Source organism: Scomber scombrus, chromosome 15, assembly GCF_963691925.1.
Source record: "Scomber scombrus chromosome 15, fScoSco1.1, whole genome shotgun sequence".
In the NCBI taxonomy this organism is placed as follows: Eukaryota; Metazoa; Chordata; class Actinopteri; order Scombriformes; family Scombridae; genus Scomber; species Scomber scombrus.
Genome location: NC_084984.1, coordinates 24,598,434 through 24,622,818, shown reverse-complemented (window position 1 = coordinate 24,622,818; position 24,385 = coordinate 24,598,434). Strand labels below are relative to the sequence as shown.

The following is a 24,385-nucleotide window of genomic DNA, read 5'->3' as shown; positions in this document are numbered from 1 at the left end:
ACAATTACTATTATAACACAATTATTGAAGTTTACCATACTAATTTATGTTGCCTATTAAGCTGTGCAATGCATTGTAGTATCTTATACATTTCAGTAGGAATAATTCCACTATATCATTTTGGGCTTTTGCAGTTTATTATTTTATACAATTATTTGATCATTTTCATCATTTACAGCACTTAAACACAGGGTGTGAACTATCCTATGGCTTTCAGGGGAGCTCACTATTTATTTGTGAGTAAAGTTTATTGTTTTCTTTTGGACATATCTGTATGCTGATTACAAAACAGAGAAATTAGTAATATCAGTTTGGAGAAATGCAGAGTAATGCCCAGACTGAGTGAATTAGTGATGAATCATGCATGAATAATACATAAATAATAGCCCAATTTTAAGTATGATCCATAAAGATGAACATACGGAAAAATAGAAATGCATGGCAACAGTAGCAGTGTCAATGTCAGTGCAGCAAATTTCACAAGTCATTTTTACAGGGATGCTCATGTCTTATTAAGAGAAGCCGGGCTCCTTCTGGCTCCCCTTTAGTTCACACCCTGCTTTAACTATTATTCTATATTCATGTATAATTGCCTATTCGTGTCCCCCTTTTTAGGTGTAGTTTTGGTTCTCACTCCTACGGTTTTACAGGGACAGTTGTTACAGTTACAGATTAACATGCAGTAGAGGAAGAAGTCTGCTGTGAACCTTCACAAATTGAAGGTGGGAGTATACTGTGTTGTTGTGTTGGTGTCGATGAAAGCATTTGATTCAAAGAGAAACTGCAGCCGGCTCATTACCTGCAGCCCACATTGACTGGAGAACACTACCCACCAAGAAATCAGGGCTATACGCTATTATTTTGAAAATCCACTTCATCAGGTTTCAGTGCAGCTCAGCTAAAGTCCACCTCACTCTAATGAAGCTCTATCACCTCCAGCTCTTTCTTTAGAGTTCACAGTCCAGGTTGCTCATGTCTCTCCATCTATACTTAAGGATGTCTGCGGTTACTGGCAGTGCAACTGTTGTAAGCTACTTATCACACAGAGTGTCTTCTTTGAATCTACTCAAATTGTTCAAAGATTAAAAACTGTGTATGTTAGTGGAAACACTTATTATGTAGTTTTCAGCTAGTCTCCAGGTCTGTCCCCAGCCTAACCCGCATATCTTGGGGTTGCGGGAGGAAACCCACGCACACACAGGCAACATTGAAACTCCACACAGAAATGCCCAATACATTTATCCTGGTATCTAGTGCAGAAACACACACATTTTCAAAAAGCTGTGCCATGTTTAAATCAGCATCCTGTAGACGATTAATTCTACTATAACCTCAATATAGTGTATGCAAAACCTATTATACTGTCAGCTCACTACAGGTCCATTGTCTTTATGCCTGATTTTCAGTAAAACACCGACCTGAAACCACAAAGAAAGGGATTTTCCAAGAGTAGCTACCACAGTTTATATTGTAGGCTTGGAGAACAATAGATAGGAGCCTGAGACTAAAGTAGTGTGTGCCACAATGATACCGTATCACACACCACAGTGAGGCTGTGTATGACATGAGGTTATCTTGTTGTTGTAAGGGACTAAACTGTATTGTTTACTCTGTGAAACAAACTGCAGATTTAAGGACTTAAGGTAAGTGGGTTATTGAGAAGCACATCCCCTCATGGAGCTGCTAGTGCAGCTGTAGATTAGAGTCTTATGGGGAGAAAGTGATTATGCTGCAGGATCCAAAATATGAATAAATACAGAGGTTCTGTTCGTCACTTACACATTTAGCTGTTTTTTAGGTGTTAGCTGTGGTGTATCCCTGTAAAATGCCTATTATGTAACTCCTACCCTACTAAAGACAATGAGTAATGAGGCATCAGTCAGTTTATGTGTTTTCATCCTGTTAAAATATTGCAGTAGAATTACAGCCATCAACATTAAGGTTACGGTTTCTTCTATTTTCTCTCCTGTCCTCCACCTATTTTCATCTCTCTCTCTCTCTCTCTCTCTCACATCCTACTTTCTCATCTCTTCTCCCCCTTCTCTCTTTCCTCCTTCTTCTTCTTCTCTCCAGTGAGTAACCGTCTGGTGTGATTGGAGACTCTGGCCATGACACGACCACAGCTGTCCATCCTCACAGACAAAAATACCCCATGCAGCCCTTCAGCAGCCACACCTCACACAAATATAGTACAGACTACACAGGCTTTTGCGGTGAACTAGACTGACTTTTAGCAGAAAATATATGAAGCTGCCATATAAACAAAGCTTTTTTAGAGATGTAATGACACGACAGGTAATCCGATCTAGTGTATTTTTTAACTGAAAGTTATTAGTATTGGGGACAAAGATTCACAAACAACACTGAAAAATTACATAACCACAGGCAGATTTGTTTGTTCGGGTTCAGGAGCGCCATAACATATTAACCCACATATTTCTTTGTTTTATTGACGCCACAGAATTTTTTTCCAGAACAATGTCAGAGATTAACATTGTGGCTGGTTTTACCATGTCGCTTGTTAAATATTAGTGGTGAGCAGAATACCCCAAAACAAAACCAACACCCTACAAGACAGCAGCCAACCTGACCAGAACACACTGGTCTAATGCATGGTGATGCATGAACCAAATGTCAGTCAAAAGAGAGTTTTCTTGGCGGTACAACCAGTCAGTGTGCTCTCTGGCACCAGTGCCGCCCACCACAGCAGTCTCTTGTGGACGGTCAAAAGTCCGTCTTAACCAAACCCAAGTTTTCCACTGGGCAACCCCCAAGCATGCTCTCATACACACAGTGATGATAAACACACAGCAGCGTGGTGAGACTGACTGAACCAAAATGTATCAAGGATGGAAGAGGTAATAGATGGCTTAACTTAGTGCCTCCTTTAACCAGTAGCTTTGAGGGATTTGAAATTCAGGTGTCATATTGAAATTTGGGTCTTGATATTGAAAAATAAATCTGAAAACTGTGGGTTGGGTTTTGTTCAAAAAGTAGTTTGAAGGTCTTTCATATTGTCAAACCTCCTCGGAAATCAAATGGGTGCAGAGTTCAGAACTAATATTCTCGAGGGTCGTATGAACAGCTGTCATAGAAAGCAGGATGGTGTGATATCATTTATATATGTGGATGATGGCATGCTGGTTCTTTTCAAAGACGTTCATGATATTGTACTCAAAATGTGACAAAAATACAGTGTAAATAATCCTTTCTCATCTCTGCCTGCCCCACGCAATTAAGTGTGTGTGAATGTTGGATTGTCGGTTTTGGAAAGTTGTAGAAATTGTCAGACATGCCTCCTCCTCCCCTTCATTCTGAGGGAAACTGAAGCTATTCAACTGTCTGACAAACAGTTCTGGCAGAGTAAACTGGCGCCTTAAAGCTTAGTCTCATTTTGGGATTTCATCTACTTTAGAGACCAATAGAAATGCACCCAAAGACCCAAGAATTTAACAACATGAAAACATGTAATTTAGATAGTACTCATTTGCAGGTATAAATGACCAATTCACAGACAAGAAAATGCATCAATTAACAAAAAAATAAATAGATTAATTGAAAAAATGAAAATAAAGTCAGGAATGAAGTGAAACATAATTGAAATTCAGGCTAAATATTATGACCTTTTAAACTACAACTTTGGAAATATTATATGCCAAAGGGTTGGTCTACTTGGATGTAGCTGTAGCTCCCTGCTGCCTTCCAGTTAAAATTTAGAACAAAAACATCATTGCGGACGCAAGCAGTAACCACTCGCTGTTTGAGGTCGCCATTAGTGCCCTTGTGCTAAACACATCACAGGTTTCTCACAGTGACCTTAAAAACACTTAACTATAAAATGGCTGCTGGATATTCTCCCAGTCTATGTCATTCAATGGTCTTAAGTGTCCGAGTGGTGCAAAAACACTGGCCCGCCCAGCAGCCTGGCTTCAGTTCCTCCTTGTTGGTGGTCCAGTTCTTCACATCAGATCATCTATGCAGTGCTTGGAACAAATATATGTATGTTCTTCGCTCGTCTTGGCTTATAACCTCCTTTTGGAGCTCTTTTATTATTCCCAGTGTGCCTTGGTGACTTGTTGATTCACTAGACTGCCTACACTGGTTGGGCTCACTATGTTCTCAGCATCACAGAAAAGCTTCTACTGAATTTGTTTTTTCCAAGAAACTTGCCATATGTGAATCATTTGGTCAATAAGCACTTGGACTAACATCACATTATGGGCTTTGGCAGAGGTCATATTGTGCATCGACTCTTGGGACATAGCCTGTACCTTAATGGTTGTTCTTACCCTACCATCCATCCCTTGTTCATGGGACATGGGATGGATAGTAGCGATGGGAATGATTACCATTTTAGTGACTTGCAAGCATCAAGAAGACAGCCTCAAGATTAGACTAGACAGACTTGGTTGTGTGAAGATTAACATACTGGGCACTGACAGTATATCACTAATTCTATTAGATTTGAGGTTTAATTACATTGGCTGATGTGAGACGTCCATATTGGTTTGATTGAAGGACCTTTTGGTTGAATAGGTTTTGCATTCCAGTTGTACTCGAAAGTCCTTAGTCAGAAATTTAAAATGGAACGCCCTCTGGAATCATATTTCGGACTGAAAGTCGGACAAACCTCAGCAGACCCAACCTCAAAATCCAAGATGGTAGCCCCATGCATCAAAAATGTGAACGTGGTAGTAATATCTTCGTTCATTAGCAGTTTTGTCTTATTTGTGTCTCATTAAATCAGTTGTACACACAGCGCTGTCAAACTTCCATCTGTGGACACGCTGCCACGATGTTTGTACACACAAAATAAAGTGAAATGTATTCTTATTAACTGATATTGAGATCAATGGCTAACCTGGCCAGAACTTGTTTTCGGACTTCTAAACTGGAACAATTAAAACTCGCGTTTTTACGTCATTCCCAGCTCTGACTTCCAACTTCCGAGATAAATGGAATGCAGCAATGGTAATTACAACCCTGCTATTTGCAATTGCTTCCCTGTTTCATTGTGATGGTCTTTCTAACTTTTCGTCAAACATTTGGCCATCGTGTCTGCATTTAGGCCCATGGAATATTATACCATGATAAAACTCAAAAGAAGCTAAATTAATCATTTTCATCAAGGCCATGCATTTGTGCAGCAGCTGTCAAGGGCAAAAGGTACACAAGGTGGTTTAAATGTTCATATTTATACAGTATAAAGTAATAGATCTGCAACAAATACTACATCTGTCAGGCTTAGGTTCTATTGGATTAGATTTGATATTGAACTTGATGGTAATCTATGAAGCAGTTGTTGTGCCATTAACCACTACGAATATCAGTAATGCTCTACATTAAAATGCAAGTCAATGAAACATCAACATGAAGGGTAACCTCAAAAAACATTTCAGACACATTTTAAAGAAAATAATGAACATTTGAATCTTTATAAATGTAATTTTCTTTGCAGGGCTGTTGTTTAAAATGCACTATTCAACTGTAAAGGCGTTCTTGATATTTTGTCCAACCCATGTTTGTTTCCATCTTGTTTATTAAAGCTCTGACGCTGCCTTGCTACTGCATAAACATCTTCAAAGGTTTGAAAAAAAATCAGATTACATTCTCAATTTAATTTGTGCACATAAACACAGATCCTCATAATATTTTTTATTGATACTCACATACACAGACAGCCTGATGTGATATCAGTGCTCCCAGTCTAATCTGGTTAAGTGTGTTTGTTTTTACGACACCACTGACTTAATATCCGTCCATATGAGCAGGATTAGCGGCTGGTTCTCATCCAACTTTGATCTAATTCTGTAAGACTGTAGCAAATTAAACCGCAAACTGTCAGGAAGCGGGAATGTATTAAATGTCTAAAAAAATAATGGCTGTGGTGCTCGCTAATGACTGAGGAACAAACTCTAAAAATGACTAATATGCATTTAAAATAATGGTCACGCTGCTTGTTAATGGGTGACATAAGTCTATAAGCCAGCAGCCATTAAAACCACAAACTAGACTTGATCCCTACTAACATCTCAGAGTTTTTTTAAGAAATGTTGGTGTCTGTGTGCTGCAAATAATATGACCTATACTAGCATTTGTAAATATAAGGTTAAAGCTGCATAAATTGAAATATTTTCACATCGCATCTTGGGCTTAAATTAACTTTTTTGATCACAAGCCCATATGGTTACATGATTTTAAAGTTAGCACCCAATCAGACTTTCGACTGGCCACCAAAATGTCTTTCTTGATATCAACCAGATTATGAGAGCCTTTTGGTCAATTTAAACATAAATATTAGTACACATAAAAGATATGGCAAAAGCTTCCATGTTGAATCAAAATGGTTCATCTCATATTTTTCAGATGTGTAAATCTGGCAATCCTGACAATACATTACGTTCTGTTCTCTGTTGTGAAACATTCACTATGAACCAACACAAAAAGAAAACAGGCAGTTACACAAAATAAACATGTAACCATGTTTTTTTAACAAAGCCTCAGCCTCCAGTCCATCATCAGGCAAAATTGAATTTAATTAATTAATTCAAAACTATATAAATTACATTTTTGGTAACACTAGCTAACTGCAAATATCAGTGTTGCCACTGATGTATTTATTATAAAGGTTGTGTCACAGCTTTACACATCAGTGTTAGAGGGGCTCATCCAATGGATGGAGCAGAACAGGAAACTATATTTAATGTGGATCAGTCACATCTGGCTCATATCTGATCTGTTTAATAAGGTCCATATCATCTCCAATTAGTTGCAACAGGAAAGTCATCCATCATGCTTCTACAACACTGACATCTCAAAAACTGTGGCAAGAATTGCGAAAGTGAACCTAAATCCAGCTCCACCTTAACTAAATCCAGAATATGATGAATTACATCCTCAGATTACAAAATCAACAAAAGACATAATATCTTGTCTGAGACTCAGGCCAAACCAAACACAGCTCAGAGCAGAGATTGTCTGTGTTGATGAGTGTAGACAGGAAAGTGAAATGCATCAGTCATCAAGTGGAATAAAGAGCTTTAAATGTGGGCAGACTTTACTATGTTTTACTACCCCACTACCACTCCTCACACACACACACACACACACACACACACACACACACACACACACACACACACACACACACACACACACACACACACACACACACACACACACACACACACTCTCTCTCTCTCTCTCTCTCTCTCTCTCTCTTTCTTTCTCCTCAGGCATAATTAGGAGAGGAATGTCTGAGAAAGGTTGTTAGGGAACCACCCTCAACTCCTCAGTCAGACAGGAAGTTCGACGTATATTCCAGACCTGTAATTCTGACGTCGCTCTGCATTTGTGCATTTAACTGGCACAGATCCCAGCGTAAAACCACAGAAAAAAAACATATACCTCACATTTGCACCATGCTGGGGTAGGGAAAGGGAAGTTTCTTTTATATCTAAGATTCCTTTAGAGCTGGAGCAATATCCTGCTTTTAACTGGAGCTCTTCAACTACAGGTAAAAAGAAGCGGAATAAGCTTCTATATTTGAAAGACTGTCATTAAAAGCGACCATTAAGTAAGGACTTCAAAAGTCAGAGCAGTACTCTCCTGGGCAAAATTCATGTAAAAGGTTTAAAATGTCAAATGAAAAGGTGACGAGAGCAGTGAAGGATCATTTCGTAATAAGAGAGAATTAAGAGCCATTCAGCAGGAGGTTTGAAACAGAAAGAAGGCAATTATGTGACAAATTGTTGAGTCTGAGATGGATAAAAAGGCAGACTATAAAGAGAATGACCAGTAGACCAGCATGCCAGTAAGAGTGCACATAAAAGTGTATATTCTGACATAAAGCTAAATTGGAACAAAAGTCTGACTGCTGGCAAAGAGTCTCCACACATTAATACAGCAGTCTAAAAGAACTTAACTAATTGTATCCATAGACTGTATATAAAATGGACGTAACATCCGTTACGTCACCCATTGGTTTGTGGACTGCTGCTTGTCACTGCCCGATTTCCGGAGCTGCCCGATTTGCTGTACGGACCGTCTGCGCATGCGCGAACGAGCCGCCATCTTGTATGGTAACTCCACTTGGACAAACTTCATTTCTTCTCTGCCCGATTTCCGTACGGCCCGTTCGCGCGCTTTTGGACACAAAACCTCAATTTTAATAGCTTTGTTGTGAATCGTTTATATATATACACAGTACCACCAGTTATTAAATATTATTATGTAAAGTCCCTGCTATGCTCTAGTGCAAAGAAGGTCCTTTCTTTCCTTTTAGGTTTTAATTTTATTGTTGTATATAGCCTACTATATGTTATAACTGCAGTTTAAGGTCCTTTTTTAGTTTTAATTTTTATTGTGGTACACATATGTTTAGTTTTTTTCTCATATCATGAGCAGCTGTAGTGGTGAATTGTCCCCACTGTGGGATCAATAAAAGTTTTATCTTATCTTATCTTTATACTTTACACCACTTTAAACTATTTTCTGGTTGTATTCTAATTGAGAGACTGATATATAGTTATAAATATATGTATAAGAATCACAACAAAGCTAGAAATCGGGCAGAGACGGAATGAAGTTTGTCCAAGTGGAGATACCATACAAGATGGCGGCTCGTTCGCGCATGCGCAGACGGTCCGTACAGCAAATCGGGCAGCTCCGGAAATCGGGCAGTGACACTCATAGACATAATAAAGAAGAAGAATAAGTCCCCTTCAGATAACAACTAAGGAGTTTAATAAAGAGTGTAAGAATAAGATGTAGATGTGGATTTCAAAGTGCTAATTTCATCTTACCTGAGTAGAATTCAAGCCTCTCTTCGAGCTCTTCATTAATAAGGTTTTTTTCCCTCAAATCTCCTAAAAGACTCTTCACTGTGGTCTTTGCCCTCTTTTCTCTGGCCATGGCATTCTTCTTCTCTCGTTCCAGACTTTCCACTCTTGCTAAGGCTTCATTGAGTTTGGCCTTAAGAGAGGTAGGAGAAGCAGGCAAGGCATAGCCATGATCCTAGTAGAAAGAGGGATGAACATGGTTTGATTGTCTCACTTCACACACATCAATTTGACACCACTAGAGTATGACCCACATTCTTTCTTATAGTCATCACCTGTCAAAGCCTCTGCCAGCACTGTGTGTGTGTGTGTGTGTGTGTGTGTGTGTGTGTGTGTGTGTGTGTGTGTGTGTGTGTGTGTGTGTGTGTGTGTGTGTGTGTGTGTGGCAGGAATGCATGTTCAACATGTCTTCAATTGTGTGTGTATAGGTGTTTAATATGGGTGGCAGCAAATAAGTGAGATTTTAATATGTCCAGGACCATTATGATATGATGTTTAAAATAGAAATACTCACATCATTAGGCTGAGGTTGTGGGTGTGAGGTTGCAGTGTGTGAGGCATCCTGAGAGGCCACAGACAGGCTCTCCTCAGATCTTCTGGAGGTACACGTAGTCCTGCCCTTTTCCGGCTAAAATGAAGAAGCATAATACTTGAAAATATATATACAGTATACAGGGATAAGTATCACACCCTGCCCTGTGATTGATATATTTACATTTATGAATGCTAATAGCCTTATCATGATACACCTACTCTTTGGAGATGAACCGGGAAGCTGAAGATGGATGGAATAACACCATCTCTGAGTCGGACAATCTGACCTGTCCTATCTAAATCGTCCTGCTTAAAATGCTCACTGCAAAGCACTGATGAATCACTTGCAGTGAATCCTTCCCTCCTCAAAGCCACGTCCCACTTCTTCCTAACATCTCTGTCTTTGGGAAACCTTCAAAAGGAAAACGGGAGATTTGTGAGAAACTTTTTACAAAGGAGGTTAGCTTATTTTTCTAAGTTCTTCTTCCTATTTTTCTATTTCCTATCTTCATATTTCCTATTATTCCTATTTACTTCTTTTTCCTATTTTCTTCTTTCAAATGTCTTAGAACCTTTCTTCAACAAAACTCCTATTTTGATGTTGATAATGAACCAAAGCTGCTGAAATTGTGAGTAAGCTTGTTTGCAAACTATTCTACAGTCAGATGTTCTGTTGTCTGATTTCGCTGGTGGACATAAATACAGTACAGTTATATTCTATTCACTAAGTACAACCAATAATAATGTTCAATCTTACTTGTGAAAAGTAATCCCCCGAGCCCTGTTTTGAACAGTCCGCCGATTTTGACAGGAATACGCCGCACAGTGCTCAGGCATCTTACTGTTTTGGTGGTTGTCTCGTCAGCGCCAGTAGGCAGTAGCGGTTGATTCGGCGTCTACTCTTTATTATGTCTATGGATAGGATGACCGGTTCAAGATGGCGCCCGAAATTCTCGTATCCCAGCAGCCAATGAGACGTCTACTCTTTATTATGTCTATGATTGTCACAACACTGCTTGGAAGCGAATATTATCCGATCTGAGCAGCGCCATGTTGAAAATTTCAGGTGCATGCTGGGTAAAAAAACAAAACACGGATTCTACTTATATGGGCATCAGGAGGAGCATGAGGCGCCCTCCTGAACCTTTGAACCAATCAACCTGTCAATCACAACGTAGCCACGCCCTAATGCATACCCTGCTTTATCGTCAAATATAAAATCAGGGAGGCCAACATTTCACAAATGAACATCATACTGCATTGAAGAAGGCTTTAAACTAGCGATTGAGACCATAAACACATTTTGAAAACGTTTACTGAGGTTATAAATCAAGTGAGAAGTTGGTGAATTCTCCATTGACTTGTATAGAGACGGAAGTCCTTTTGACACCAAAACGGTCGCCCCCTGGTGGACTTTTGATAGAATGCAGTTTTAAGTTACTTCCGCGTACGCATCATTTCAGAACTCCCCGCTTGATTGTATCTCAATTAAGTGATGTAAGCTTGCTAAAATCAATTACACGTCACATAATGTCATAATCTACTCCACAACTGAAAATCCTTAAAGTACAACTACTGTGTAAATTACCATATACAAAACAAAGGTAACTTATATAGAGTACCTATAGAGTCCCTTTCACTCACTCACTCACTTACTCACTCACTCACTCACTCACTCACACACACACACACACACACACACACACACACACACACACACACACACACACACACACACACACACACACACACACACACACACACACTTTGATGATGCTTTTGCAGGATTTTAAAATGCCAGATCAGATGCTTAGATATGAATAACATCAATGAAGTATGACATCATTCCTTTTAATTGCCTTGAAACTATGTGGAGCATTTTGGGATGACTGTAGTATTATGGTGGTGAATTAGGACCACTGATGTAAAAGGTAAAACAACATTCTAAAATTAAGTCATAGCATGAAAAGAAAAATAATCACAATATCATAAGAATTACAATTTTATAGTAACAGATTTGTGTTGTTGTCTGTATTTGTATTTATTTTGGTCTGTACTCACACCGCTTACTCAGTCAAAGTTATCTAGAGTAATTGTGTTTCCTCGTCACACCTGCACTGCATCAATCTCATTATCCCTGCCCTGCTTTCATTCCCCCCCCAGCCTGTTCTTCCTTTCACACCTGCCCTGTATCAGTCTCATCCTCCCTGCCCTGCTCCCTGTATTTCCCCCAGCCAGTCAGCTCCTTTACTGTTCTCCTGTTTCATCACCACTCCCCCCTCCCCCCCTCCACCTGAGCTTTTCTACCCATCTCCCTACCTCCTCCTCATCTCCTCGTTATTTCAGTTAGTATTAAAGTCCAGTTATCAGGTCAGTCTTGGTTGAGTAGCCAGTTCCTGTTCAGTTTCCTTTGGATTTTCAATAAATACTTGTGCTCTTCATGCTTTTCATCTGCTCGGCTTGCTTTGTGACTAGTGTGTGTTTTGTGGACTACTACTGCATATGTGGAAAAAGTAGTATAAAGCCTGTGTCTCCAGAGGGAGTTGTATGAAATCTGACAAATTGCCTCAAGTGATGTCACATGAGTCAACGCTGGCTCGGGCTGAAGACTACAAGTTTGAAAATGAGTAAAATATTGGGTTGTGGCGTTAGAAAGAAGTGAAGTTACCAAACCTCTGACTAACCTCTGTAGCCCGCTCTTCATCTCTGCTTGAGACTAGAAGCTGCAGGCTACATTAACTGCATTGTGGATAATGAATGTGCCAGGATTTGAAAAGGAAGAGAAATGCATGGAATAAAAACATTATGGGAGTGGAAATCTGAATCAGTGGAATACTGTTTTTTAAGCGTGTACACAATTAGGTTAAGACATTTAAATCAGCTTAATTAATGCAGGCAGATTCGGGAAAGAATGTAGTCATGGTTCAATAGTTATTTATTTGGTTGTGCTCAGCCAAATCAAATAAATAAATCAACTTAAATATAACGGACATTTTTTCTCTGACCTGAGGTCATCAGGGGGAGTTCTTGAACTGAATTTTCCTCAATGAGTTTCAATTTTATTGCACAATGAAAAAACTTAAAAACCACACCAAACCAAACATAAAGTTTATAATGGCTGTGTCTGCTTTAATTGACATTAAACTGATGGTAATACATTTTCATTTGATTAGGCTTTTTGACTTTGAAGTGCAACTTCTCTTGGAGTTCTTGTTGCTAAACAAAGTCAAAAAGTGAGTTTTAAACCATGTAATAATTCATTGATTGGTACTCTTCAAAACCTGTATTATCAGATATTCTGTGGTATTTAGCAATAAACATTTTTCTTTGTATTCAAAGTCTAACTGTCCTTTTCATTCTTTAGTTACTACAGGGTTTTGGCCAGCTTTACCATCACTAGACTAAAGTTGGTGGAGCTGCCAACAGGCCTGATACTCATGTAGTTTTATTTCAAGGCTCTGGACTCAGTCTTGTGTTGAACTTCAGATAAACTCTACTATGAGGAATTCCTGCCTGCCTAAAAACACCAGAGATTTTTATTGTACAAATTTCACCCAGAGGCAGCGTAAACAGGCAGGCAGATTGAATTTATCTCTAAGAAAAGCATCATCGCTCCATGCAGCGTGCTCACAGAGGTACTGGTCTATATTCAGACTCTACAGTTGGGATTTGGCAGGAAACCTAGTGGCCTGGTTGTCAGTGCCAGACTACTGCAGAAAAAAGAGCATCTGTAATTAGTGACAGACAAGCTGCTGTAATGTCAGAGCGAATGTAAAAGGGAGGGAAAACTACACACTGGAACAGCAAAGAAGACTGAGGTGATTATATAGCAGTTACAGAAGCTTAAAATTAAACTACGGCTACAACTGCATGAAGAAAAGATAAACAGAAGCACAAAAAATACAGTAAAAAAACCTACAAATCTGTATCTCAAATGTGAACTGAGTAAATAAACTTGGCACTTATGTAGTAATGTAAAAATTGGGCTGTCAAATAGTTGTAACTACATAATATCACCTAATCCTACAGCATTATGTTGCCCCATGGTGTCATCATTCCTGTTTTTGCTTTACCCTGCAAGTCTGAGAAGCCACACCTGATGTTCTGTTGAGCTATTTTTGTGGATGGAAATGTTGGTCTGTGGGTCCCAAGTGGCAACTACCACAGCTTGAGGGTGAAACCAGTGTGGAAGACCTTAAAGGGCAATGTCACAGATGGCCTCTAGATACTGGCTCCAATAGACCCCACATTAAAAAAGCATAGAGTGAATAATTTTTCCAACCAGTCATTATGGTCTTAATTGCTTTATTCTAGCCCTCTAATAAGTATGCTGGTGGTCATTTAGGTCATTATTGCTTCGTTAATAAGATTTGAATTTGGCTCAGCTTTTGCTTTCCACAGATTGCACTGTGTGGTACCTTTGTTGCGATATTTACGTAAGTTTAATGTTACTTGACGAGGATGCCTGTCCTGTAAGCAGAATTTAGCCTAAGTAGCAAACATTAGTCCAAATGTGCACCGCATGGTTTCCCCTTAAGCCATTTCATTTCAGTACTTGGTTGCAGTGAGGTGTTTCCAGATTGTGAAGGGCAACACGCTGCACTCCCTGTTTGGAGGTGCTTGGCTCTAAATAGAAAAGATGCCGCCGACCATAAGCTGCAACTCTGGGCATCAAACTGACTCCATACAAACCAGTGGGTGATGTCACACATTGCACTGTCAATCTTTATATACTGTATAAAGACAGACGTAGTGTAGACGTAGACAGATGTATACCATTAGATGGATTGATGAATGATGGTGATCCTTTCCCTCAAGCCCACCAGAAAAGGTTTCCCTTATCCTGTGAAATGTTTACCATCTACAAAGGTGAATTGGCACAAATTGGTACAGACATTTGTGGTACCCAGATGATGACTCCTAATGACTTTGGTGATCCCCGGACATTCCTTTCATTTTGGGCATATTTTTGTAACTGCTGTAGCCTCAACTTACAGTACCAGTCAAAAGTTTGGACACACTTTCTAATTGAAGTGATCGGGAAGGTGTGTCCAAACTTTTGACTGGTACTGTATATTGAATTGTGATCAACTTGAGGGACATTTCTGTATAGAAAACAAGGCCATGTATGAATGTCTTCAACTGTCATCCTAGAAAAATGCCTTATCTAGGTTTGAAAAGGGGAGTTGCTACTTCCTCTGCTGTTTTGGTTTGATTGGCATTTGGCAGACCAGTTTAAAGGTGCATTACCACCACCTATCTGGACTGTGTAACAGTAGATTAGAAGGCAAAAAACCCACCCTAAATTCTCAAATTCTCTTTAGTAGCCAGGGATTAGTAATCGTGTTCTGCCCTTCCTCCTTCTCAAACCTACATGTTTATGTACATTATACAGATGTCTTCAAGTGTCATTTATAACCCAATATCCTTGCCATACTTTTTGCATTTGTTTCTTTATGATAGTTTTAGACTCTGCTTTACTTTGAGTGATTTGAATGATTGTGTGTCGAATATATCCACATGCTTGTTTCTTTCTACTCCTACATGGGCAGGAACCCAAACGAAGCAAACTGTCAGACCTTTATTCTGAATTCTGTACAATAAACGGTGAATTTGAAAGAGAAGCTATTGCCTGCATGATTTCCCATATCTAATACTAGTGAGTGCTGTCCAATTAGATGCATCTCCTCAAACCATTACAAAGCCATCCAAGTAGCTACTAGCTGAGCTGCATACAGCAATAAGTGCCCTGTGGTTCTTTTCTTAAGTGCTATCCATCCAGCAGGTGCCTGATTGGATTGCTGTCTCTATTTTTGCTGCATACTTAATTCTATTGATGGCATTACAAATGACCAAAGAGGGATAGCTGAAGTAAGGGACTGTTGGACTGTACTGTATGTTACATAGACCTGTATGTTTGGCTTTAGTAGGGTTGGAACTACTATGCCCCTACAGATTAACTCAGTAATAAGGGGAGTCACCCAACCGCTTCCTACTTTTAAACTCTCACTGACATCACCACTGATGTCATGGGTTAGACCTAGTATGAGGGGAATTATTTTACTCAGTTAAATGTTTGGTTTGGTGTTAGGTGATTTGTACTTCTTTTGCCTTGTGGTGAGTAGTATTGTGTGTATAAAGTGCATGAACAATGTTAACTGCCTAGAATGGTTGGAGGGCCTATTTTAGAGGAGAGTTTGATGGTTTGAAAGAGAACAGAAAGAAAAAAAGGTTCTCTGTGTCAAGTTTGACTTATTTGACTTTTCATTTCATGTTTTTTGGAGAAACTTTTTTTTAGGTTAGGTTAGGTTAGGTTTTAAGTTACACTGGTCAGAATAAATCATAAACTTTCCAGTCTACAAATCCCCAGGTCTGCCACCCTCGCCCCCAACACCACCACCATATTGTGATACGGCATTTATTCAGTCTCACTTGTGTAATTCTGCTCCCTGATCAGGACCTGTAGATTTCCAAATAGAAACTGAGGGAGGAAACCAAACTCTCCCCCTCTGATTAAAAATCTCCCAAACACCAATCTTGTTTCCCCATATGACAATCAGCACGTACCATTGTTGACAAACTGAGGGACAATGCAGCATCCTTCACCAAACCAGCCTCTCCACAACCATCGCCATTTAGGTAAAACTTGTCACCACAAAAGTTTATTTTTATTTGGTCTAAACTAAAGCTGACTCTATCGCTGTTGTCATATTTAGTCTGTTTAGGTTCACAGCGCTCATCTACGAGTAATCCAGGGTTTACAGAAATCACATGTTGCACACATTTATTGGATGGAGTTTGGGGGGGGCTGTCTTTGTGCCAGGTTTAAGATTCTGGCAACAGCAGGGCTTTTGTTAATTTAACTCAGCCGGTTGGATTTGGGGAAGACAGCGTTTAATTTTAGCATCAGTCTAAACTCAATCATGTTTGTTCTCCTTAGCTTTCAAAGTAGGAGGAAGTTAGCTTGTTGGCTGTTAGATGTCAGCCTCAATCTCATCCAACCCGTAATCTTGGTTTTTGGGTTGTATATATCACACAGTCACGTTGAGAAACCAATCCAAAAATCAACTTTACTGAATTTCATTTACAATTTAAAGGACCAGTGTGTAGAATTTAGGGGTGTCTAGTGGCAAGGTTGCAGATTCCAAGTGTATAGAAGAACCTAAAGTGTCCACGAAACTCACAAAGTCATGAAAAACACAAAAAAACATGAAAGGCCCCCTCTAGAACAAGTGTTTGGTTGTTCTTGCTACTGGTGCAACATGGCGGTTCAACATGGTGGGCTCCATGGAAGAGGACCTGCTCTCTATGTAGATATATAGGGCTCATTCTGTTCTATTCTTTTTGTCAGGGCCACGTGATCTGACACACTCACACTCTCTCACTCACACACACACACACACATTGATAATCATGTAATTCCATGGGAACATGCAGCTCACACCAGGAAGTCAGAGACTGGCCAAACCAGATACAGGAAGTGCACCACCCTGTCATCGTGGAAACTGGGGGCGGAAGCTAAGAATACTGCAGACCTGTGTGTGTGTGTGTGTGTGTGTGTGTGTGTGTGTGTGTGTGTGTGTGTGTGTGTGTGTGTGTGTGTGTGTGTGTGTGTGTGTGTGTGTGTGTGTGTGTGTGTGTGTGTGTGTGTGTGTGTGTGTGTGTGTGTGTGAATAATTTGTGACGCTGTGGCTTGCAGAATCACTTCAGGAAGTGATATAAACTCTGAAAGAACAATTTTTCTGTTTAAAAAAACAAAACATGCTTCAAGCTGTTTGTTTCTCTTGTCCCATATTTGGACTTATTGCTTATTTTATATTTCATTTGGAACATGAAAACAATGTCTGCTTTAAAGTCAACAATAACGTCCCAGATGAACTGTTTCTTGGGTTGCCAGGTTTGGTCCTCATTGGACTCGGTTTCACACCCTGTCTCGGAGCGGCGACTGTTTTGATTTAAGAGCTTTCCACCAGATTAACTATATTATTCTTACTGAGCTCTGTGTTTGTATTGCAGAAGTCTAACAGTTGGCTATTATAAGTGGTGCATAGGCAACCCCAGCCACATAAAGCTGGAGCCTTGTCTGTTTCACAATGTATTTATTTCCTCCTTCAACCACCGCAGCTTATACAGACTTTGTTTATGGATGATGCAAAAATGAAGCGGCAAACATCCAAACTGTGGCCAGTCTAGCTCAGCCAGTAAAACAGAAACAAATCAGGTTTAACACAGTCATTGTTATTGGTTAAGTGAAAAGATTTTTAAGAGAGTTCCTTTCTGACTGCCAGAGAGCAATATTTTGTTTTGTGAAGAAGCAGGTCATGTAAGTTCATATGTGTATGAGGCTTAACTGAAGAGAGAAACAGCATCATCAAACAACACCTGGATGAGATCAGGCCTCCAGGTTCAGATTGCCTTCTGAATCTGACACTGCGTGAAGTACTTACTGATCAAGATAAGATATCAAAATAAAATTGCATGTCTCCAGGTTGAAATGCGGTCAGATAAAAAAGGGATGACACACAACAGGAATACCTAAACAATGCAATGCAATCTCATACAATACTCCTTCCAAACTGATGCATTTATTGAAACACAAAATATCATGGAGTGTAAACTACAGCAAGTAATGGCTGCTTAGTCAAAGGCACTGTCACGTCTAAACAGTGGCTGCAAAAAAATTAATTTTATTGCAAAGCTTGTGTCATAACCAATTTTACACTAGTGTTTTTAGATGGAATAACTTTGACTACCAGCTTTCATGCTCCTTGAGTGTTCATAACACTCCACAATATCGAATAAGGTTGCTTTCAAACCAAAACTAGCACAACATGAAAAAACACAGCCCTCCCCTTTATTATATCAATGGGGTGGGGTTTTACACTGTGGGGGAGGGGTCTGCATAGGACTAAGCAAAAGAAACATAGCGGTCTTCAGGCAAAAAACTGAACCGGAATCAACTTTTGCTACAATGTTTGGCGAGGCCCTGCATTGGCCAATCACATAAGTGGCAGATCAGACCAAGACGCTCAAGAAACAAAAAACCTTGTTTACTGTGTAACATTGTTGTTGACTTTGCTCCCATCATTGCAGGAACTGTAATGATGGGAGAGAAACTTATCGCCGTGGTGATGACCTTTGCAGAGCTGTACAACCCTGCCATGAGGGAGTATAAAAACATTGTATCAGTCTGCAAGTCAGAATTTCTACTTGAGCTACTATTAGCATGGCCTGACATCACAAAACCGGGCCCTCACCCGCACAGACCCCTGCACGGTTGTGCCACACAGCAGGTTTGGTCTGAACATGCCCTGAAGGTGTTAAAACAGCATAATAATGATTTTTTTTCTTGAGAACATGTGCAAATGTATAGTAATCTGCTCTTTAGATTTTAATATTTGTTGTGTGCAGTGTTTGATATGATGGAGCTAAAGGAGGCCAAACCTAAAGTGATGGACTGACATCACCATCATTAGGGTTTGCTGCTCATGGGGGTATAAAAACAAAAGAAACTAAAGAAAAACCTGAAGCAAGTTTTAACTTACAGTCAGTGGCTCTGATGTACAAAATGAATCTCGGATAAAGAAGATGATGTGCAGTTACATAAACTGCATGTAAACTGATGACATGCAGAAAAAAATACAAAAACGCACATGTATACACTTGTGGGTTTCACACTTATTTATGTCTTGTTCCACTGTCTGACAGCCAGTGTTCCATCACACATTTATAGCCTGGAGAGTGTATGTTTGTGTGTGTGTGTTTGCATGCATTGCACATATGTTTGAGAGTGTGTGTGTGTGTGTGTGTGTGTGTGTGTGTGTGTGTGTGTGTGTGTGTGTGTGTGTGTGTGTGTGTGTGTGTGTGTTTGTGTGCGTGTGTATGTGTAACTCCATAGCGAGTTGTTCCGTCTCCACCAGCAGCCAGACCACATCTGATCTCTCCCAGCGTCTATTAACACCCTCATAAATAAAATATATTTTACAGTAACAGAACTTGATGGAATAATAGTCTATTAAAGATTAATGCAGCAATTTGTATGAACACACAAATGTGTAATATTTCCACGCTGAAGTAACGACACAAGCCCAGTCGAAGCCCCTCATATGCATTTAACAAGAAGCCACAAGTAGAAAATGACCAATGACATCAGCTTCATAATACAGGTGGTAATGTGTTGCTTCATGTAGATTGGCATCTGCTGCTTGTGACCATCTTTAACTTACATTTTAGCAGATTTGTGACCAATTTTACAATACAGCAAAATGTTAATGTCTACCACTGCTGGAAGAAAATGCAATGAACACAGTGTCAGGTTCAGCTGTTCACGTGATAGTTAAAGATCCCCCCATACATATTTGAAGACATGTCAAACACATTTTTGAGTGGAGGAGGACTTTTATAGACACACTGACTGGTCAGAATGCTATATATACCATACCTATACAGTACTGTGCAAAGGCTTTAAGCACTTTAGATGTTCATTAGATTCTTATCCATAAAGCAGTACTATCAGGAAGGGGTCTAATTGGTCCCAAAATTATTCTGCAGCATGACAAAGACTTGTCCAGATCCACTTGATCTGTTCTAGCTGTATTTTAGTCCCACTTTTGTGTTTTTCCAAATAAACATTTTGCGCCACCAGTTCACACCAGTAAGATTTGTTTTTGTTGTCGATGTTGGAAACTGTACGAGATCTTACAGGAGACTCAGTGTCCCAGACCAGTCCATCCTACACTCCTCGCGTTTGATGTTTTTACTGTTGCAAGTTTTTTTTGCGGTTTCTCTTAGTTGGCGTTTTCTTCTTCTTGAGACTGCTTCGTGTCACTAGTTTAGTTCTTTAATTGTTTGTCTTGTGTGAAGAATTCACTGTACTCACCAGCGCACTGGCTGACACCTCTAGTGTCAAACTGGGGACTTTAATTGAGCCACACCTTAATATTCACAGAGACAAGACATGGCAACATATATTTTTTTTAAATGAGCCAAATGCCCTGATAATTTATGTCCCTGACAGACACACACACATAGGTGCACAAAAATCCTTGCAAGAACATGATGCATATGCTTGAAACTTAAAAGTCCTGAATTACGTTGAGTTGTGTTCAATACATTCACTTTGTTCTGACTTCTGGTTTCCATCTTCAGTAGCTGTGACCATATTCTGATTCTGTGTCTTGAGTATGTAAGTTGGGTTTTCACACATGGAAACATCAAGTACATTGGACTTAACAGATTGCCTGATTGAATTCACTGGACAGTGTCTCGCACTGAAAATGGAGAAGCTGCTTCTTAAATCTGCAGCGTTCCACAACAAGTCCTCATGTCAGTGTCTTCTAAAATAACCATCATAAGCATTTTTTCTTCTCTGTCCCGTTAGTGGTTGAGGTCTGATTAAGTTAAGCAAACTAAAGTTAGTAAATGGTGGTTGTCATGGTTAAAAGAAACCAACACTGACTGGAAAACAGGATATGAACAACTGTCTCTGTTGTCAAAGTCAGACGCTTTGCAGGACCAACCGCCCACCTTGACCTCATGCCTAAGAACTTTGTGGCATTATAACAATATAACGCAGTGTGCCTTGTGTCACTTCCAGTTTTCTAAGAAATACATTTTGTATACCCCGCCGCAGCACGCACATTGTTACACAGTGTTTACTTTGTCTGTACAGTATCAATGTCTCAGTATGCTGTATGATGTGTCATCTGATCACGTCTAATAGAAAAAGTTTCACAATGACCAAATGACTTGTGGGGATGAAAAGTCTGCTTCTCATAAGAAGAAATGACACATGATCAATAAGACAAATGGGGATAGCGGCTCACACTTTCACACAGAGCCTCTTCTTGAAGACATCTGTAATGATAAAAAAGGAGGTGGTGTTCAAAATAAAAAATTGTTGTACCCCAGTTCCATCGTAGAGGGAATTTCAGATGTTAGATGATCTAACAAGCACTTCTTTTGAAGCATACTGGGGCCTTTACTATGTGGAATACTGTGTAGAAAGAGATAAACTCACACACACGTAAATACTGTAAATATGTTATTGCAGGGTTCAAGGTTTGCAAAATTAAATTAAGTACCATGATCTGTATAGTCTACAGTTCATGGATAAAATAACAAGAACATCAATTATATAGTGACAACACATTGATGGAGGGACAAGACAAGACAGTGAAAGACTTCAGTCAGTGATCCTGATACAAGTTCGTACAGGGTAGTGCAAGTAGTGAGGACATATATTTTTTAAAAACATTAAAGATATAACCTTCAATTATGAAACAGAGTCAGTTCTTCAGAGTCATACAAGACTGAGCAGGATGCTCCTGCTGTGTTTCGAGGGAGACATTCCACTGAGTGTTGTTAGAAGAAGAAAAAAACTTTGATCTGAGTAGTTGTGTAATTGTACGTTTGTGACTTGGAGGCCTCAGAACTCATCATGCTGTCAGAGGTTGATCCTTTCGTAACATGTCAGTACGATAGGAGTGATGACAGACTGTGTTACTGTAAGTAAGTATGTGTGTATTTGTGTGTGTTCAGATTAACTGAAACTAATGTTTTTTTTGTTCAGGTTCCATTAATCAGTGAATCAGGTGCGTTCATAAAGGGATGTGTAAGACTGTGGAAGTGAATGTGGTCAGCTGAACAACACTGTACATTTGTGCACGGGTGTATGTGTAAATGTGTTTGTGTATAATCTGAGCCCTGTGTTGAGTTATCTTCATGTCCAGCCATTTAGTGATTTAGGTTTGATAGCAATATTGTCAAAGCAGGGAGTAATGTGATGTACATATAATCCCCAATGTTAACCCGCTCCTTCGTGGCTAAAGGAGATGATCCACTGACAACTGAATTGTGAATGCATGTAAATGCTTATATTTATTAGAAGTGGAGTGCTTTCCTTCTCCTGTATATATGTATATGATGATCTATGTATCCCTGCATTAAGGAAGCAGTTTATTGCCATATTTAGTTTTTTAGATTGTTGTTTACACAGGAAGTGAAGAAATACATTTTTTGGGCTTCTTACACCCACACAAGTGACTGCCAAAGACAGATTTAACACACAATTAATTTCAGAGAAGGTAGCTTAGGTAGCTACCTGCATACATTAACACAAAGTCACACCGATAAGTAATAGATGCCTTTGTTTGTATATCACCAATGGATCAAATACTTGTATGTGAACGTTTTTGTACGTGTCACTCGTAGTGTGATTCCAGTTGTAGCAGCATTGTATGCTACCTGCTTAGCAACAAACAGGTAGAGTTAGTGAAGAGTAAAAATAGAGCTAAAAGGTGAGTAAATATTAGACTTCAGTCAGGTGGACAGAAACACGACTCCAAGTGAATGCTAACGTTGCTGGGTATCTGCTGGATGTGAAAACTGGCAACTTTTTGCTAACAAGTTCATCCTATCAACTTAAATCTGGAGTGCAGGACTTTGGTGTCCCCCTTCTGGCAGTGAGAGTAATTACAAAAACGCTGTCGACACATTTACGTCTGAGGCTCGGTCACTGCTTTTGAAGGTGTAAAACGTGGGATTAATTGCGTTGAGGGTCACACAACCCTCACGATTCATTTCTCTGTAAGAATTTGATCCATTTGGTCTGATAACATGTGGAAAGTCTAGTATAGTCTTTTCTATTTAATATTTTATTTATCTGGCAGTGATAGGCTTCATCATTATACGTAATAGTTCCACAATGGAGGTTTAAATATGTTTACGGCTCATTTCCTCTTTTAAAGAGTTCCTAGAAAATCATATTGTGCCGGTCTAGGCAACAGTGCTCTTGACTCATTTTATGGTAAAAAAAGAAAAAGAAAAACATCTAATGACTGCTGAACCAAGTACGCTTTTCTTAGATTGTTTCAGATATAAACAATAATGTTAGAATCATTATGTTTCCGGTGTTTGGATTGGAGTCCCTTAAGGGCAAAGCTTAACAAAAACTAAAACTAAAATGTAACCCAGCATTTCTGAGATGTGTGACAGATTAAGCTGGTATATTAAGAATGGTGTGTGTGTTTTTAGTCCATTTGTCTGTGTCTAAACCACCTGTCTGGAAATATGTAGGTATGTGTGTTCATGTGTCTAATTCCGTGCACTCACTGTAGTAAACAACCCTACATCTGCAATGTGAATGTGTGTCTGTATGTATATGTACCCAGCCAGTATGTCAGTGTGTTAGACATCAACTCACACAGACTCAGACACTTTTACTGTAATTGCAGGGTGAATCAGAGAGAATCAGGTTTAATGATTCTGTCGTCTCAACAATGCTGCAAGTATAAAATCCAAATTACATATGAATTCAGAGAATGCATGCCTGTCTGGATACATCCCACCTCATACTAACTTTAGCTAATTCTTTTTATAACGTTCAGTCAGCCATCAAAGTCTTTTTCAGATTAGTCATCAGCATGTAAAACTAAGTGCCGACCTTCTTAATGTATTAAATCAAAATGGTGAACAGATTCCTGTCAGAGCATTATTACAAACATTTAAAAATGTGATAAAAAATGGAAAAAACGAGATACAGTTTCAGCTTTAGCGATCTGAGTTACACAAATGCAATGGATATCTGTATATGAATATCCACATAGAGTTATTTTGGTTACAAAAAGACCTTAGCAAGGAAACTCTGTCCACTGAGACACAAATCAGAAATTTTGCAATATTAAGTTATATCAAGCAGTGTAGTGGTTATCGCTCTCGCCACACAGCAAGAGGGTTCTCAGTATGAACCCAGGGGCCTGCTGGGGCCCTTCTGTGTGGAGTTTGAATGTTCTCCACGTGACTGTGTGGTTTCTCTTTGGGTATGCCGGTTTCCTCCCAAAGAACAAAAAATTGGTCACTCTAAATTGCCCGTTGGTGTGAATGTGAGTGTGAGTGTGAGTGTGAGTGGCTGTTTGTCTCTATATGTTCGCCCTGTGACGGACTGGTGACTGAAATCACTTTAAGAGAGGGTCTTTTTATGGTCAATTATAACAGCTAATATACAAATAGTA

The 24,385-nt window shown here is 39.4% G+C and overlaps 1 protein-coding gene across 1 annotated transcript; it reads right to left on the bottom strand.

Annotated features, from left to right (window-relative positions):
• Positions 1-8,559: 8,559 nt before the first annotated feature.
• LOC133994955 (THAP domain-containing protein 6-like) lies at positions 8,560-10,211 on the bottom strand. Its single transcript, XM_062434198.1, has 5 exons — positions 10,132-10,211; positions 9,594-9,786; positions 9,355-9,468; positions 8,805-9,015; positions 8,560-8,687 (listed from the first exon to the last, which is right to left on the bottom strand). The coding sequence occupies exons 1-5, from the start codon at positions 10,209-10,211 to the stop codon at positions 8,560-8,562; spliced, it is 726 nt and encodes a 241-aa protein (XP_062290182.1).
• Between the last annotated feature and the right edge of the window lie 14,174 nt (positions 10,212-24,385).

Bases quoted from the DNA above. Each gene is read 5' to 3' on its own strand.
- LOC133994955 (XM_062434198.1), bottom strand. From the start codon at position 10,211: ATGCCTGAGCACTGTGCGGCGTATTCCTGTCAAAATCGGCGGACTGTT. The intron at 9,787-10,131 runs GTAAGATTGAAC...TTCCTTTTGAAG, and splicing joins CGGGGGATTACTTTTCACAA to GTTTCCCAAAGACAGAGATG. The intron at 9,016-9,354 runs GTGAGTATTTCT...TCTTTCTACTAG, and splicing joins CACAACCTCAGCCTAATGAT to GATCATGGCTATGCCTTGCC.